The sequence below is a fragment of the Rattus rattus genome, chromosome 5 (genome assembly GCF_011064425.1).
Source record: "Rattus rattus isolate New Zealand chromosome 5, Rrattus_CSIRO_v1, whole genome shotgun sequence".
NCBI classification, from domain to species: Eukaryota; Metazoa; Chordata; class Mammalia; order Rodentia; family Muridae; genus Rattus; species Rattus rattus.
Window position 1 is genome coordinate 135164343 of NC_046158.1, and position 17820 is coordinate 135182162.

General features: G+C 51.8%; 2 protein-coding genes across 2 annotated transcripts in view; one reads left to right on the forward strand and one right to left on the reverse strand.

Annotated features, from left to right (window-relative positions):
- Mmp24 (matrix metallopeptidase 24) overlaps positions 1-8034 on the forward strand; it is a 56743-nt gene extending 48709 nt beyond the window's left edge. Inside the window, exons 9-12 of the mRNA XM_032902633.1 lie at positions 314-528; positions 2153-2291; positions 3558-3824; positions 5407-8034. Coding sequence (XP_032758524.1) covers positions 314-528; positions 2153-2291; positions 3558-3824; positions 5407-5744 — 959 coding nt within the window. The 3' untranslated portion in view covers positions 5745-8034. The remainder of the gene's footprint in view (positions 1-313; positions 529-2152; positions 2292-3557; positions 3825-5406) is intronic.
- A 1451-nt stretch (positions 8035-9485) lies between these two features.
- Eif6 (eukaryotic translation initiation factor 6) lies at positions 9486-16231 on the reverse strand. Its single transcript, XM_032904552.1, has 6 exons — positions 15845-16231; positions 15649-15734; positions 13899-14074; positions 13245-13421; positions 12880-13061; positions 9486-9753 (listed from the first exon to the last, which is right to left on the reverse strand). The coding sequence occupies exons 1-6, from the start codon at positions 15949-15951 to the stop codon at positions 9744-9746; spliced, it is 738 nt and encodes a 245-aa protein (XP_032760443.1). The 5' UTR covers positions 15952-16231; the 3' UTR covers positions 9486-9743.
- Positions 16232-17820: the final 1589 nt, after the last annotated feature.

Below are 17820 nucleotides of genomic sequence, written 5' to 3' on the forward strand. Positions count from 1 at the left end.
TTAGAGTCCAGCTTGTGTGGAAGGGAGCATCAAAGGAGGGTGTGGGACCCTGGCCTGAAGGCAGGACACTGGCCAGAAGATTTCTCCTTAAAAAGGAAAGATAACCAGATTTGGGGGTGGAGAGTGAAGATCCCCATCCAGTAGCTGTTTCCATCTATGTTCTTAGAGACTGGGACATTAATTACGTCAGGGAGAAGGTACAGGAAGTCAGAGGGACAGACTTGACCTGGAACTGCCCATGTAGTGTTGGGGCAATGGCAGATGACAGAAGGGAAAAGCTGGGCCCTCCCTAAGATCCAGCCCCTCTCTCCAGGACCCCCAGCTGAGCCTCTGGAGCCCACAAGACCCCTTCCTACACTCCCGGTCCGCAGGATCCATTCACCGTCTGAGAGAAAACATGAGCGGCAGCCCAGGCCTCCTCGGCCACCTCTGGGGGACCGGCCATCCACTCCAGGTGCCAAGCCCAACATCTGCGATGGCAACTTCAACACAGTGGCCCTCTTCCGAGGGGAGATGTTTGTGTTTAAGGTACGGATAGTGGATCAGGACTACCCGGAGTGCCCCACCCCCACACCTGCCATGGAGCTGAGCGGGCTCCAGCTCTATGTAATTAGGCTACTGTGAGGCCTGGGTAGGAACTGGGCTAGTGGTCAGGACTGTGTCTCTTTCTGGTGCCTGATAGGTTAATCAACTTGGTTCAACAAGGTAACAAGGAGAGACTGGCAAACTGACAGCTTCCGAGGAGCCAATGCTCAGGGAAATGCTGGAGATAGATAGGGTCTGTGACAAGTCAGCCCCTTCTTCAGACCTCAGCTGTTCACCTGGGGAGTCGTTCTTCTGGCACAGGATGTGTGAAGATCAGAGGCTATGAAGATGCAAAGTACGGGCTGCTGGGGTAGACAGGGTCTACAGCTCCTGCCAGGGCAGGAGTGACAGGTACTGGCCAGGCCATGTCATACTCCCTGCCCTGAGCTTGTGGTGTGCTCCAAGGGCTGGTAGAAGGATCGAGGAGTCAGTCAAGACAAGGGAGAAGCAGAGGAGACACAGACCTGGCCCTAACTCAGCCCCTTAAGGGAAGCGATGGAGCTAGAATGGCCCATCGAGTGGTGCAAAATGAAACCAAGCTATCCCAAAAGAGCTGGACGCTGAACGCTGCTGGCTGGTATGCCCCAGTCTGTAGGAAGCACCCTTCATCAAACGGAGCTGGAAAACAGGTCTCCACGAGACTGGGTGGCCACCCATTTCCTTTGTAAGGTCTCCCCAGCAAGCTTCAATCACTAAGTCGGAATCAGGCCGTGTAGGCTAACCGCGTTCTGCCTCTCAGTAATCGACTGGCTCTAGGCATGTCCCTTGGCCTTCCTTAAGACTCTGTATATGTCAGGCTGACTTGACAGAATTGTGCAAGTCAGAATAAAGCATTTTAAAAAGTAGACCAGCAATTGCTTTGTAAAACACTTTAAAAGTGCCCCTCAAGGGGTTAGGAGCTCTTACCGCTCTTGCAGAGGACCTGGGTTCAGTTCCCAGTACACACATCGGGGCTCACAAGTGCCTCTAACCAGTTCCAGCGAATCCAGTGTCCTCTTCTGATGTCTGCAGTCTCATGCACATACATGACATATAGTCATACACTCAGACACACACCCATATGCATAAATGAGTTTTGTTTTTCTTTAAATTCTAGGTTTGTACTATCTTCTGAGTCATGTTCCTGCGGCAGCTCTCGTATTTCTTTGATCCTCCCAATAAAATGTTCAGAGGCATATGTGGGCTTTATCATCTTCTTTACCAGGCCAAGATTCCCACCAGACCGGGGCCCAGCCCAACTGATATCAGTAACCCTCTGCTGCCCTCCTGTGGCCACTCCTGGCCATGGCAGCCTCCTTTCTAGCCTTTCCACACCTCTCCCACACCCATCTGCTGTGTGTCTCATAGTCTTGGACAGCAGGAGGCCTCAAGGAAGAGTTAGTTACATCCTGTCTTCCTTTAAGAGCTGGAAGCAACAGATGGACAGACTCTATGGGGGTTGTGAGGCCCAGCCCCAGGGTTGGGGTTGGGTTTGCTGGGCCTGAGCCCTGGGGCTGAGATCACTGAATTCAGAGGTAAAAACTGCCACCTGCCTTTCTCCTCTCTACTCCCCACCCCTTCCACCCAGGATCGCTGGTTCTGGCGTCTGCGCAATAATCGGGTACAGGAGGGCTACCCCATGCAGATTGAACAATTCTGGAAGGGCCTGCCCGCCCGCATAGACGCAGCCTATGAAAGAGCGGACGGAAGATTCGTCTTCTTCAAAGGTAACATGGCCCTTTTGAGGCCTCCTTTTCCTGTCTAAAGCGGAAGAGGTGGAATGGGAAACGATGCCTTCCGTGGGCTGACACTGACTTCTGAAGGGAAGTATATCATCAGGGAAACACAAGTCGAGCACCAAAGCTGTTGGGGTGAAGAATTCCATCCAGACAAAGTTCAGGGCAAGACAAGGAAGGCCACCCACACTCCACCAGAAGGTTATTCTCTCAGGTCTGTAAGAGCCCGAGCAGGCCAACAGGATAGGGGTAAGGGGAGAGCAAGCTGGTGTGTCCAGCCTGAGCTGGCTCTGTTCTGAGTCCTTTCACACTGGTAACCTTGACTCGACCCAAGTTTGAGCAGCCAGGGATCATGGGAAGGCACCGGATATAAGGGGGTGGGGCTAGATCATCAGTGTTAGGCGAGGGTATAGCAGATGGAGTGTGAGGATCTGAGACAGCCCTGAGTCCGTGTGTGAGGTCCTGAATGGTGTGCATTGTCTGACATGAGCCAGCCACATCAAGGACCGAGGAACTTGGACCCATGGGAAATTGCCAGCTTTCTGCATATGGGTCAGGCTTAGAATTGGCAAAGCCTTGTATAAATGTTTATGAACAGTTGACCAGTGGGTGCGAAAAACTAAGTAACTGCAGCATCCTCCGTCCTGAGACTGCTCGCCATGGGCTGGAGAGATGGCTCAGTGGTTAAGAGCACTCGCTGCTCTTCCAGAGGTCCTGAGTTCAATTCCCAGCAACCACACGGTGGCTCATCTGAGACTGCTCGCCTTCAGGGGCTTCCACCAAGACAAACTCGTTCCCTGTTCTGAATACAATAAACGTGCTAGGGTCCCAGGTTGCTGCACACACACCCCAGCTGACCCCAGCTGCTGTGTGTGATATCACAGGAGTGGCTAAGATCACCAAAAATGAAAGAGGGCCGAGACAAGCATGTGGTAGCCACGTGCGGTAGCTACGTCTGTAGTCCCAGACCTTGAAAGGCAGAGGCAGGAGGATCACTGAGCGTCTGAGACAAGTCTGCTCTCCGTAATGAATTCCAAGCTAGCCAGGGATTTTAAAAAAGACTTTGTCTCAAAAGGTACATCAAAACCAAGCTGATGGGACAGAGAACCTCCGTAGCATGGTGCACATTGACCAAGGGCTACAATTGGCTTTTGCTCCCCAGATCTGCTGGGGCCAGGGGCTAAAATAGACAAGTGGGACCACTATGCCAGCCCTGAGCGGCTCCCAGAGTCTGACTCTGTACTTCCTTCCCTGCAGGTGACAAGTACTGGGTATTCAAAGAAGTGACGGTGGAGCCTGGGTACCCCCACAGCTTGGGGGAGCTGGGAAGCTGCCTGCCCCGTGAAGGAATTGACACAGCTCTGCGCTGGGAACCTGTGGGCAAAACCTACTTTTTCAAAGGCGAACGGTACTGGCGTTACAGCGAGGAGCGGCGAGCCACAGACCCTGGCTACCCCAAGCCTATCACCGTGTGGAAGGGCATCCCGCAGGCTCCACAAGGGGCCTTCATCAGCAAGGAAGGATGTATGTAAGGGCCAAGCTGAGGTGGGGATGGGGAGTTAATTTTATGTAGTTCTCAAGGTCCAGACATCTTCTCTTGAGTATCCAGATCTGAGTAATGTAATTTGGTAACAGACAGCAGCCCCCAAATGGACCGTGTTTGCATAGTAAATTAACTTGCAGCGATGGATAGCGGTGGTTCAAAGGCGTCCGGAGGTTTGAAGGCTAGCCTGGCAAATCACCATATGCCATCAGAACTCCTACCAGATTAGAAGCTTCTCAAAGGGGGGCTCAGGCTTTACCAGGCACAGAGCAAGTAAGCATCCATGTCTGTCGACAAAAGCACTGACACTTGGTCACACAGAGCTGGCTGGGTTCACACTACTCTCTACAGTAGTGGGAAAGTCATTGAGCCTCTCTCGTTCTACTGCCCACGATCATGGCACTCACCTTTGGGCTGGGTGGTAAAAGATTCATGAGGTACGATAGAGCGCTCTTAGCATAATGCCCACCACATGGGCTGTGCCAGTTCAGAGCTTTAGCCTCCCTCACCCTCTTATTAGCATTTCAGTTCATGTAAAATGGCAGGATTCAGTCATTCGCTGCATGGCGTTAACTGAGCACCGGCTTGTGGGAGGGGCTCCGGACGGAAGCCATAAATAAGACTTGCGTAGTTCTCAGACCAGTGACAGAAAATAACGTCGCCACAAAAGCTAAAGAAACAAGCAAGGCAGACGCCATTGTTTAGTGGCTTTTAAAATGTGATACTTTACACACGTGTCTTCCCCTTCGGGGAGCCTCAGAGACAGGTGACATCAAAGACCTTGACCAATGAAAGTCCTGGGGAGCCAGCCAATGAGGAGCGTCTAAGTGTGCTGCTATGCTGTCTGTCGACTGGCTGGGTTGCTAAGGCTGTTGCTGGGAGTCTTAAGGAAGCTGCCCAGGGAGTGATTGACAGAGCTGCCTGGCCTGGCCTGCCGTCTGCCTCCTCTCCTTCCAGCCATCAGAGACACTGGAAGGGTCCTAAAGAACTTGTATCTGTGTTGCAGAGTGGTATATGCCAAGCCCAGGCTGTCCCCCAAAATCTATAATTGTGGAGCCGTGGCGTCTGCCGCTAACAAATGAAATCTCGCTCCTCAACTCCATTGGCTTGGGACAAGAGGTAGACAGAGGTCCTAGAGCTATGGAGACTGCATTGTACAAGTGCCGACCCTTATAGGAAGCCTGGGACGCAGTGGGACAGAGCTTACTAAGGCAGACCCAGCCTGGGCAGTAGACATTAAAGCATTTGCCCGTTCTACTCAAAGTCCCTTAGTGGTTTCCCAGCACTTGAACTAAGAAGCAGGACTGTCCACATGCTGGGAGTCCCCCTTTGCTGTATTGATTACTATACCATCAGTGGAGCAAGCAGTCACCTCTCTGTCACCTCGGTTCCCACAGACCCCTCCCCTCCACCTACCATGCTGCTCGGAGCTCCTGTCTTGCACAGTGCTGCAGGACCCCAGGTCCAGATTAGCCCAGGGCAGGTGCTGGGGGTGTGCTGGAGTGGGGGTGCTGACTAGGGGTGTATTAGAGTGGAGGTGCTGAGTCCTTCCCGTTCCCACAGATTACACCTACTTCTACAAAGGTCGGGACTACTGGAAGTTTGACAACCAGAAACTGAGTGTGGAGCCAGGCTACCCACGCAACATCCTGCGTGACTGGATGGGCTGCAAGCAGAAGGAGGTAGAGCGGCGGAAGGAGCGCAGGTTGCCCCAGGATGATGTGGACATCATGGTGACCATCGATGACGTGCCAGGCTCTGTGAATGCTGTGGCTGTGGTCGTCCCCTGCACACTGTCCCTGTGCCTCCTGGTGCTGCTTTACACTATCTTCCAGTTCAAGAACAAGACGGGTCCCCAACCCGTCACCTACTATAAGCGGCCAGTCCAGGAGTGGGTATGAGCAGCCCAGAGCCCTCTCTGTCTACCCAGTCTGGCCAGCCAGGCCCTTCCTCACCAGGGTCTGAGGGGCAGCTCTAGCCACTGCCCACTGGGGCCAGCAGGGCCCTAGGCCAGGTTCGTGTGTAGCTGAAGTGGTGGGTACATTGGTCTAGGCTGAGTGTGGGGCAGGGAGTGATGGTGGCTATGCCCCAGGTTGGGTAGCTGGCACCCAGCTGCCAGCCTTCTGTCCTGGGTAGACCTCTCTCTACTCAAGGGAATAGGCCAGGCCCTGTCAGGAGGCAAGGATCATGCCAGGAGGTGCCCCTGAGGTCTCTGCATCCTGTGGTGTCTGCAAGATGCCGCAGTTCCAGTCCCGGCTGGGACCCAGCCCTCTGAGGCAAGCCAGCACTAGCTCTCACCCCCACCCCAAGATGCCACCAATCCCAGTCCCCTCTGCCAACACCTGCTGGTCAGATGTCCCCTCACCCCTACCCTACTATCCTCCAAGGCTGCAGTGCCCCTGATGCCAACACAGTGGGCAAAGGCCTGGGTTTCCCCTGCTAGCTAACAGCAGATTCCTCAGGAAACCTGCTCCACCTGTCAGGTCTCCTCTGAGACTCAGAATTTAGGGTCACATGCTGCAGGCAAGGCTGTGGCCCGGCTGGATCTCACAAGGACCCAGCTGTCATGTCGTGAATATTTAAATGTCCTGTCACTACTGTTTAAAGTCCCATTTTGCAAAGGCTACTTGAGGCTTTAGGTCAGCTAGAGGTGACTGTCTTGGTGATGAGGCCAGAGTGGTGGCCCTTCCCCAGGCACTAAGGACCATGGTGCTGCAAGGGCCACTCGGGCATCCTGTTCAGGAGGCTCAACAGCCAGGGCAGGAGCTGACCCTGGTTCTGGGGGCGGATCCAAGTTTGTGACTATTCTCTACTCCCCTTCCTTAATGTTATCCCCTGCCTTGCTCCAGCCTGTTCTCTGTGGCCTGGGGGCTCAGTCTGACTATAGGTAAAGCAGAGATGATTCTAGAGCCACCATTGTCATAGGGACCAGGGCAATCTTTAAAGTACTCCATCCACATCCCCATCGGCCCTGAGGCAACTCAATTTCAGACTGGAGGCGTGTTTGTGCTCCAATCTTGACCCTGGAAGCCCAGCTCACTGGGCCCATCTTCCTGCACTGCTCTTACGAAAAGGGTACTCACAGCTGGTAGCAGCCCCAGGCTTTGGGACTTCCCCTCGCTCCCTACCCCAACCTACCTTTCTTTAGTTTTAACCTGAGGCCCTTCACATCTGACAGAATCCCTAAGCCTTGGCTAGACTTGCTCCAAAACCACTGGGTGCAGTGTTGTTCGCTGGCTCGCTGCCAAGCCCGACAGTGGTAGGAGGCGGCCATCAGGGTGCTAGTGGGTCACAGATACCAACTCTGACCTCTGAGCCTGCATGGGCTTTGCCCCTGCCCTGTGGTCTCTGGGATTTGGGTCAGCTCGTCCTGTAGCAGACAGGGACTCTCGCTGGGCTGGGAGCTAAGTGAAATCTCTTGTCCCAGAAGCACCTATGTGGGTCCACCGTGTCCCATCTCACCATCGTGTTCTTTCTCATTTTGGCCAAGGGCAGGCTCCCCAGGGCAGGCGGGGAACAACTGCAGAGATTTCGTGATTCATAGGTTTGTAGTGTTTTATACTTTGCAAAGCACTTTATTAGCTCACACCTGTCCACTCACACGGAACTCCTGTAGGCTCTGAGAGGCTGAGGGTAATACTCCTCTTACCCTCAGATGAAGCACAAGGAGGTCTTATCTGCCCCTGCCATCCAGTGGCCCTGGCTGGGTCTGTGTCCCCATCTGTGGGTCCTTCCAGGGCCTGAGATCAATGCCTCTTCTAGTCCTCTCTTCTGGGCCTCCCTCCCCTAGTTTCCTGGTCCCTCTCCTCAGCTTGGTGCTCTCACTTCTTGAAAGCTCTAGGCCCCGCAGGCTCCCTGTTGGCTCCTGGCATTCCAAGGCCAGCTGAGAAAGAGCAGGAGGTGGAAGCAGGCAGCCCAGGCTGCAGATGTGAGGGGCGCAGGGCCGGGCCCAGAGAGGGCTCAGCCTAGAGGCTTCCAATCTTGGATTCTTCTGCCTGTGGTCATCTGTCTGTCCATCAGCCCAGGTCAGAGCAGTCAGAGGGGCAAAGTACTGGAGCCCCCCCAGAGCTCAGCTTCCCCTCAGCCTGGGTGACATCACAGCATTTCAGTGTCGGTCACATTTTAAACTGATCAGCCTTTGTACAATGTTTTTTAAATCATTTCTAAATAAAACAGAAATACAGTGTCTTTTCCCTGGGGTGTAGGAACAAAGACCAGGGCATATGTGTGCCCTAAAGAAGCTTCAGGAGAAAAGGGTGGCTTGGGAGTGTGGTCCTGCGGTTGCCTCATGCATCTTCTAACCAGTAATCAATGTCCCCACCCCCGCGCCCAGGAACCTCAGGGGTGTGGGAGGGTCACTGTGGCAAGGCAAGGTTCTCTGGAGACCGGCACATGAGTCCATGGCCTGGGACACCTGCAGCAGCTCAGTTCTAGCGAGGGAGAAACCAGAATTCAACAGCGTCATGATCCTTCGAGAAGGCCTCATCTGGTCCTGGCTCTTCTGCTTCAGGAAAGGCTGCCCAAGGACAGAGAGATAAAGGGGGCTTGGGGATGAGCTGGTTGGGGGATGTCGAGGAAGGGAACAAGTCTGAAGTTGTGGTGCAATCTTCTGAAGTGGCCCTTTTAGTCTCCATGATCTATCTTGAATCTCTCTCTGCCCAGAGGGAGTGAGACAGGAAATCACAGGGTGAGGAGATAAAAGCTAGGTCAGGCCCAGGAGGGCACGCAGGCCAGGGGTAGCCGGGTCAGTACCAGGACGTGCAGGCGATTAGAAAGCGCACATCGTCCAGTGGCCCCCACGGGCCAGGTTCTGGCTGAGGCTGCTGCGGACCCTGAGGCGCTGGAGGCTGGGGTTGCACGGGCTCCGGGCCATCCTGGCCACCACTCAGGAGAGCCCCCATAGTCTGTAATAGAAGTCCATTTGGTACCAGGTCAGAGTAGGTGACACCCCACCCACCACCACCACCCTCTACCCCCGCCCTCACCTCAGGAAGTAAAGCGAAAGCAGATCCGCAGCAGTAGCTGGCTGGCCGGGGAGGAGCAGTTATGACGCAGCCAAGACCGAGGAAGGCCTTCCCACCTCAGGGGCGGGCCCAGTGAGCACGGTGGGGATTGGACCACTGACCAGCCACGCCCAGGCCCAAGGCTACCCCTTACAGCAAGGCCCTGCTAGAGCCACAGGAGCCAGCTTGGCCTCCTAAGGAAGCCGCCCCACCTTCCTCAAGATCAGGCAGGACCAGAATGCACTGCAGTTGAGTGCCTGTGGCCTCACAAAGGCCTGGGCAGGGAGAAGAGCCAGGTTTCTCATTCTAAGGTCAGGGAAGGGGAGAGGCAGGAGCTGGGTTGAAATGGAACCCCAGAGGCCAGTACTACTTCCTCTTGTTCATCTCTTTTCCTTTTGAGGGGGAATCTCATTATGCATCCCTAGCTGACCTAGAACTCGGTATGTAGCCGGCTGACTCTGAATTAGAGATCCACTCTGCCTCTGGGACTACAGGTGTGTTCCACCACACCCTGCAGGGCTCCCATCTTGTTGAAGGAAACACTGCACGTCAATCCCACCCAACGTCCCCACAACCCAGGAAGAGCTGTACAAGGAGCTGTTGCAAACTGAGGCAGCCCACAAAGAGCACACAGAGGACGGTGGGAGGCAGTCCTTTAATGGGGTGGGGCACAAGATAGCAGAACTTTCATCCAAGAGCCACAGGAACTGAAGCCAGTGTGACGCGGCAGGCTTTTCAGAAACAATAGTCGAGATGGCACAGGTGAAGGGTTGGGCAAACAATTCAGCTCTGGTGAGCTCTGCCACGCCCACTGCCAGCATCTGGTACTGACTAACTCAGGCGTGGAAAACGAGCCAAAGTCCAGAGGCAGGAGCCCACGACAGCACGGAAGGTGACTCATGTGAGGCTGCAGAGAGAAATGTGTATTATCAGTAGCTGTTTTACAAGGTACACGTGGCCCCACCCTAGATCTGTTCTAGTTCAGTCCTTGAAAAGCCACACTTGGAACCCCACCTGTCCCCAAGGTTCCAGACTAACTAGATCCTGTATAAGATAGAGCCTACAACTCCTCATGTTTGAGAAGTTAATCAATTCTCTCCTCTTTCACGTGGGCCACCTTTCTCCCATTCATTCAGTTCCTGGTCATAAGCTCCAGCCTCAGAACATAAGAGATAGGAGCAAAGGTAGTGAGAACAGGGAGTGGCCAGACCACGCCTCTCAGAGGCCAGGCTGAGGCCAAAACTTTGGCCTCCTTTTCCATAACTCTCCATTACTGCTGATTAAAAAAAGTCACAAATACTAGGCTGAAAACAGATGTGCCCTGTAAGGATTAAGTGAATCACCCATGTTGGTGGAGGTTATTACTGCCTGACAATCAAACTGACGTGCTCATGTGCGTGCGGCATGTGCAGAGGCTGACGTCAGCTACTTGAGACAGGGTCTCTCACTGAACCTGGAGCTCACCATCTCTGCTGGACTGACAGCCAGTGAGCCCCTGACACTGGAGTCACAGACATGTGCCGCCACGCTCAGCTTTATGTGGTGTGGCAATCTGAACCGAGTCAGGTCCTCAGTGCTCGTACAGCAAGCGTCTTACCCTCTCGACCACCTCCATATCAATCTGCCATCTTCACCGTAAAGTCTACATACCCAAACCCTAAAGGAAAGTCTTCCCTTCTTGTCCAATACCATTTTCTTTCCAGTGTCTAACAGCACAAGCAAGGCCTACCAGGAACTCACTGAGTATCAGCGACTCGCAGCTCTGCCTAACTTTTTTTTTTTTTTTTTTTTTATTATTAACTTGAATATTTCTTATATACATTTCGAGTGTTATTCCCTTTCCGGTTTCCGGGCAAACATCCCCTCCCCCTCCCCTTCTTGATGGGTGTTCCCCTCCCCACCCTCCCCCCATTGCCGCCCTCCCCCCGACAGTCTAGTTCACTGGGGGTTCAGTATTAGCAGGACCCAGGGCTTCCCCTTCCACTGGTGCTCTTACTAGGATATTCATTGCTACCTATGAGGTCAGAGTCCAGGGTCAGTCCATGTATAGTCTTTAGGTAGTGGCTTAGTCCCTGGAAGCTCTGGTTGCTTGGCAAACTCTGCCTAACTTTAATAGTTTCTGAAATCAACAATACTGTGCTATAGTCAAGAGGTATCAATTGTTAGGTACACAGTCTCCTTACAAAACCCCGAGATCTAAAAGGACAGGGAATGTTCTCATCATCACGTTAATACTGTCTGGCACATAAAATGCTGTCGAACGACTTCTCAAGCTGGGGTGTAGCCCTGCAGGACAGCATTTGCCTACGGTGCATAAACTCTCAATTGTTCACCAGCTCTGACAGCAAAGTTAGTCAGGGTAAGTACCAAAATGTCCTCATCAAAACAAGTAGCTTACTTAAAACACATGCACACAGCAAGTGTGGTGGCACACACCTCTAGCTTCAACACAGAGCCAGGCTGGGTCACATGACACTACTATCTTTTAAAGAACCAGAGTTGGATTATTACTTCCACCTACGGTCAAACCTCTGACTACACTAAGAGTCTAATACTCCAGCAACTCAACATCCACTGAAGATCAAAATCTCAGGCTGACAGCCCAAACTTCCTGATGGGGATTTAAAGTACTCCGCACTCTGAGTTCACATACTCAGTATTTCCCATGTCTGTCTGAGGTTCTTCCCCACTTTTTGAGCATCCCGAAACAGACTAAATGTCACCCAAGAAATTTCTATAATCCCAGAAAATTTCTCACCAGCTTCACAAGCTGCCCATATGGGGACAATTAAGTAAGGAACTGTTTTTCTCCTTTAACAGCTAAAAGGCACATATAGTCTCTCCGTGCCCACCGTGAACCCTCAGAGGCAGGCTATAACTCCACACCTGATTATCCCCATGCTTGCTGGCGTATCCATGGCGTCAGTGCAAGCAGGTGCAGTAGGAAGAGGGGCAGTGTTGCATGGTAAGCAGAGTGCGTTACTGGGCACTTCTCTATTCTGAGTTTCTAGCCTCATAGAGCTCTGGTTAGGTGGACACGCACGCCTTAACAAAGGTCCCTGGCAGGCTGAGGGAAAGAAGGCCAAACTACTCAGTGTCACCTCCTGCTGCTCTTCCCGGTGAGAATAAAAAGCCTTGGTCCAACCTCCCAAGGGATGAGAGTGAGCAACCATGCCCCCCAGCTTGGCTGGTTTAATCCACAAAAGTCTAGATCACTGGTTCTTGACCTTCTTTTTTTTTTCTTTTCTTTTTTTCGGAGCTGGGGACCGAACCCAGGGCCTTGCGCTTGCTAGGCAAGCGCTCTACCACTGAGCTAAATCCCCAACCCCTGGTTCTTGACCTTCTTAATGCTGTGACCCTTAATATAGTTCCTTATGTTGTGGTGATCCCCAGGCATAAAATTATTTTTGTCTCCACTTCATAATTATAATTTTGCTCCTGTTATGACTTATAATGTAAATATCTGATATGCAACCCCGTGAAAGGGTTGTTCAGGCCCCAGGTTGAGAAGTGCAGGTCCAGACCATGATTTCAATACGAAACTCACCTACAACTTGTTTAAGAGCACCACAGCACTCTGGGGTCTCCTCAGGGACTGAGGAGCCTCCCACTTCCCTAGCCAACAGCTCTTTTCTGGCACGGGTCTTAAGCCACTAGCTGGAGACAGAGGACACATAGGCAATTACAAACTGTAAAACACGGTCAGTGATCAATAAGAAGGATCACAGGAAAGGTCTGCCCAGAGAGCTCGGTTTCTGAGGAAGGCTGAGTGTGAGCAGATGTCAATGTTCGTGGCTCTAAGTCAGTATGCACAGTCTCTAAACCTCCCGGTACAAAGACAAACTGACTCCCGTTCAAAGATCCATCATCTTCACTACCCTGGAGAGCAAAAGTGAGTCAGGCATTGCGGTGCACGCCCTTAATCCTAGCATTCAGGAGGCAGAGGACAGCCTGGTCTACAGAGCAAGTTGCAGGACAGCCAGGGCTACACAGAAACGCTGTCTCAGAAAATAAAAAGGAAGGGCAGAGTTACCTGTCAATGAGGGAGTCCCGCATGCTGGTGGCAATGGTGCTAGGTTTGGCTTCATTCAGCTTGAAGACGCTCTCCACCACTGAGAGCTCTGTGCTGGTCGTGTCCAGACCACAGAAAGCACACCAATCATTCACTACCATCCCAGCAGCAATCACCTCGCTCCCACGGTTCACAGTGCCTGCCTGAAGAGAAGTGTCATGGGACCAAAAGCAAGTTCTCTTACCCCACGTGACGGCTCTTCCCCAGAGTCTGTTCCATGTCTCAAGGCCCCAGTCCCAAACTAGGGAAGATAATGACCTAGATTCCCAAAGGGTGACAAAAGGGACCAACTCTATAGACAGGGTTCAGATGGCAGGGATGCTTACCACAAGGGGAACCTGAAGAAGGGAGGACAGCTCATCCTGATCCTCGATCGAAGTTTTAGGGTGCACCAGACCTCCTTGATTACTGAAGACACAGTAGCTTCCAACTAACACCTGGTCAGCAACCGTCTGCCTGAAGACCTCCACCTTGAGCACATCGGCCAGGATTTCTTCTGTCTCCTGATGGGGAAAGGAACTGTGCCCAGGATCCAGAACATGTAGGCCCAATATCAGGTGTCTCTAAGCATCAACCACCCAGACTTGGCTCCTTGAGTCCCTTTTAACCACAAACCTTCATGTAGAAGCCTCACCGAGCCAAGGCACGGGTATGGAAAAGAGCCCAGCCTGGAGTCCCTAAAACCTAGGCAAGCCCTGAAAAACTTGAGTCTTGGCTTCATGTCACCCTTTTCTCTAAGACGCACCCTAGGACAACTTCAACCACCATGGCCCAGGACTGAGTGGCCAATCTCTCCAAATCTGAAGGAGTAATGCCCTTCCCAGCTTGATACTGACAAAGGCCTTACTGTTCCTATGAAAGTAAACGCCCGGAGTGCCCAAGGAAAAACACAAGTGAATCCCCTAATTCCTGCCTTGGGGAATAATGGCCAACCACTGGCGAGGCTAGTCTTGTAACGTCCAGAGCAAGCTGCCACTCACCCTATCCAAGTCTGGGTGGACCAAGGCCACATAGTCATTGCAGGTGGTGACATTGCCAAGGGCTGAGAGCCGCTCCTCTACCCGCCGTATCTGCACTGAATCCGGAAGGCTGTTGCGGATATGCTGCAGCTCCTGGTCGGTGGTGTTGTTGGGTACCAGTAGCCCATGCCTATTCCCTGAAGAGAACAAAATTGCAGTGGGAAAAAAATGAACCATGAGTATCGGACTTTCTAGAATACCTCCCATGCCAGCTCAATTATCCTCCCTAGGGGAGCTTAGAGCTAACACCCCAGCTCTTCATCCACAGACCCATATATGAACCGTGGGTTGCCCTCTCAGATGGCCAGAAATCTATCCTAACAAAGGCCACCCATCTCATTATTACCCTCAGGACTAGCTGGGGGAGCTCAGGACTAGTGGGAAGGTTCTTGGCATTAGTACTACATTTTGCTAATGCTACACACCTATCTGAATAGCTAAAAATGTTCAAAGACCTTCAATGTCAAGTGTTAGCAATAGTTCATAGAACAGCTAAAACTCTATGCTCTGACTGGAGGATACAATGGCATCCACTTAGGATATTACTGGTGGCACTGACTACACAACTGGTCACATATCCTGTGACTCTTCCACTCCATTCATAGGTATTATATACCTAAAAGTAACATGTACATGTTCATATTTATACAGTAGTACTACTCTTAAGACACCAGACTATAAATTGTTTAAATACGCATTATCCTAAGAATGGTATTTTGATACAAAGCACTTAACATGAAGGAACAAACTACATTACATTATGACAACTACAGGTAAACTTCTGCCCAGCCTTAGGAGCCACAGTTCTCAATTTCTGAACCTTAAGTTACTTTCCCTAAAACAGAACAAAGACCAGGCTAAAATCGCCCGTGTCGTGTCAGAACTGTTTCATGCCCTAGGGACACAGTCAAAAGACCAGGATGTTTTAGTGTCAGGATTAATGTCAATAAGAGACTACGTAGAGTCATGCTTAATGCTTAAAAAAAAAATGTTTTTAGGTAAATACATAAAAGCCTGAACCAAGAAACAAAGAAGTGTAGCAAGGGCCACAGTGCCAGGTTAAAGGAAGGACTGATTAGTCGTGATGGCACACACCTATTAACCCACACTCCCCATCTGGGAGGTGGATGAAGGCGGATGAGGAGTTCTAGGCCCTTCTTAGCTACAGGGACAGTGCGGGTAAGGCCAGCGTGGGGGGATAAAAGGAAAAGTCGGAGGCCACTCAACAGGGCTCTGAGGTCAAACTGTTAAGGACATCACTCAAGAGTTGTACTTAGAGACTGAAAGGGTTAAATGTAGCTGAACAGGATGTCCTGGGACCTTAGTTATTTCCCGAGGGAGAAATTGATGCTCAAACGGATGGACAAGAAGCAACTTGTCCATATTCAGAGGCAGGAGAGAGATTCAAATCCTCCTCCGCCCTTTGGTGTGGGGCTTAGTGAGTCACATAGTTCTGAGCGACAGTCCCTACTTTTCAGCATCACTGTGAAGGAAAAATGAGATCAAGAATGATAGCAGTTAATGCTATTTTGCTACCATTCTCAAGTATTTGCTAGACAATGTTCTTGATCTGCAGTTAAGAGTCCCACCCACCCCTGACAAATTCCAGAGTTCGAAAGCTAGGGAATCCCCCGATCACTGGGGGTAAACTCCAGGAATTAATGACTCATAGTGCTTCGATTTGTCCCTCGGCGTCTTCCACCCGCCTTACCCACACACATGCGCCCGATGATTCGGCAGCCGGCGATGGATGCGTGCACTACAGGAATGGTATCGGAGAGCTCGCCCTCGAACACACTGTACAAACACGGATTCACTGGTTACCAGAGTTGTTCACTCTTCCAGACCTCTCACTCTCGGCCTCCCTTCCCTTCCCGCCGCCACAGGGCCAGAAGCTCTCGTCTCACCTGTAGAAGTTCTCTGACCCTCCGATGGCCACCAGGCAGTAGGTGTTAGTGAGTTTGGCAAAACAACCGACCTCACAGTTGTTCTCGAACGACGCTCTGACCGCCATGAAAGAAACCTGGGGGCTGCACGACTGCGGGTTCTGGGCCGACAGATCCACTCAGGAGCCGGGTCAACCAGCTTCGCTTCCTCAAGCCCCGCCCTCTCAAACCCCTCAGATCCCGGGTCTCGTCCGCGGGATCCCTCCTGACTCTCTTGCCCCAAATCCTCCCGCCCTGCGGCCCGGAACTGACCTTTGCCTCACAGAGCCCCACCAGCTCACCAAACGACTCCAATCTCTACACGCTGCAACAACTTCTCCCGTAACTAGCTTTCCGTTTCCGCCTCCTCCCAGGCCCGCTTCCGGGAGCGCGCAGGAGCCAAGCGGAGCTGGTGGCTACTCTAGCCTCACCCTTTGGGCGGACTCGATGGTTACTAGGTTACTTCAGGTTTGGTTTGGCTCCGCCCAACCCCGCCTCCTGCACGTTTTCAAGCTTAAGGTTGTCTGGCAATCAATCAATCAAACCTGAGGCTGGGCAAACGAGAAGGTTGAGAAAACGAAAAACCGGTGTTGTCTGGCTTTAAGATGTGTTGATGAGGGATTTATTTACCGAGTAAGGGCGGAAAAGGGAAGGTTTGAGAAAGGGGTTGATCCCGGCCCGGCCACGCGGACAGAAATGTGAATCTGAAGCAGAGAGTCAAGGGCCGAGGATTGAAATTTGGGGTAGAGAGTGTCCTATAGTGGAAAACGAGTCCAGGATAAAGTGGTTGGAGGAGGCATGCCGAGAACCATAAGAAAACAGACTGAAGAAGATAATGGAGACGGGGAAATGTGTGAAGCTGGGCGTTATGGAGAGATTGGAGGAGAAGGGGTTCTAGGGTAGGCAAAGATCGGAGAGCTGACTCGCTTCCTTGATGTATTCTCACAAAGTTCATCACCCCCTCAGCAGCCACCATCTACCCTGGAGATAGTGGTGTGGCCCGTTTTCATAGACAGAATAAACTTTGGCTCACTTAATGTAGAATATACAAAAGTCCCGGAAGGAGACTCACTTCCCGCAGACCCTCTTTATGCTATTCTTTCTTCTCCAGGGACCCCTGTTAAGCTGAAAGGGCCTGAATGGTGACCTTTCCCCAGCCCCATCATGCAGCCCCATAACTTAGAACACATGAGATTGCTATGGGGTCTAACCACAACCGCTTTTATTCATTTGGACCATGCACAGTCTCCAGCAGGTTCCAAGTTCAGGAGAAAGGTCCCTGATTCAGCAAGGTGGCCTGTGTGTTCGAGTCTAAGTGTTCAACTACATGCTCTGCTTATCTTCCCCAGTTCACCCCAGATCCACTCACTGAGCCCCTCCTCCCACCCCCTCTCTGGCTTACTCTATATCAAGAACTCTTAACTCTCCTCCCCCAGGCTGTTCCCCATCCTTCAGGACCAGCCTCAAAGTCAGCCTCTCTCTGATAAACTTTCCTCATCTCCCCACCATCTCCATGACCTTCTGTCCCTAGTACACTTTCCTATTGATACAGCCCTGCCTTGTTCTCTGTGGTTTACTCATTTAAGCCACAGGTCTCAGAATCCGCATCTAAGTAACCTTTCTGCTCATATGGCCAGCTTGGTGCAAGGAGAGTTCAGGATGAGAGTCCTATGTGTATTTATAGTTTCTGAATCTCGAAGGGACTCTGCAGTATGTACTGGATGCTTGTGTTTTCTGTGGCCATTCATTTAGGCAGACGAGATTATGTACCTGCAATAGAAGTTCTATTTGAGTTATCCACAGAGAGCTCTGTGTACTCGCTCTATGCATGTATGGGTGTACCTAGTCACTGTTCTGTGTGTACTGCATGGGCATCTGGAACACCCTTGTAGTGTCTATATTTCATGCACACCACTTATTTTATGAAACACAGAAACTGCAGATACTATGTGTTGTGT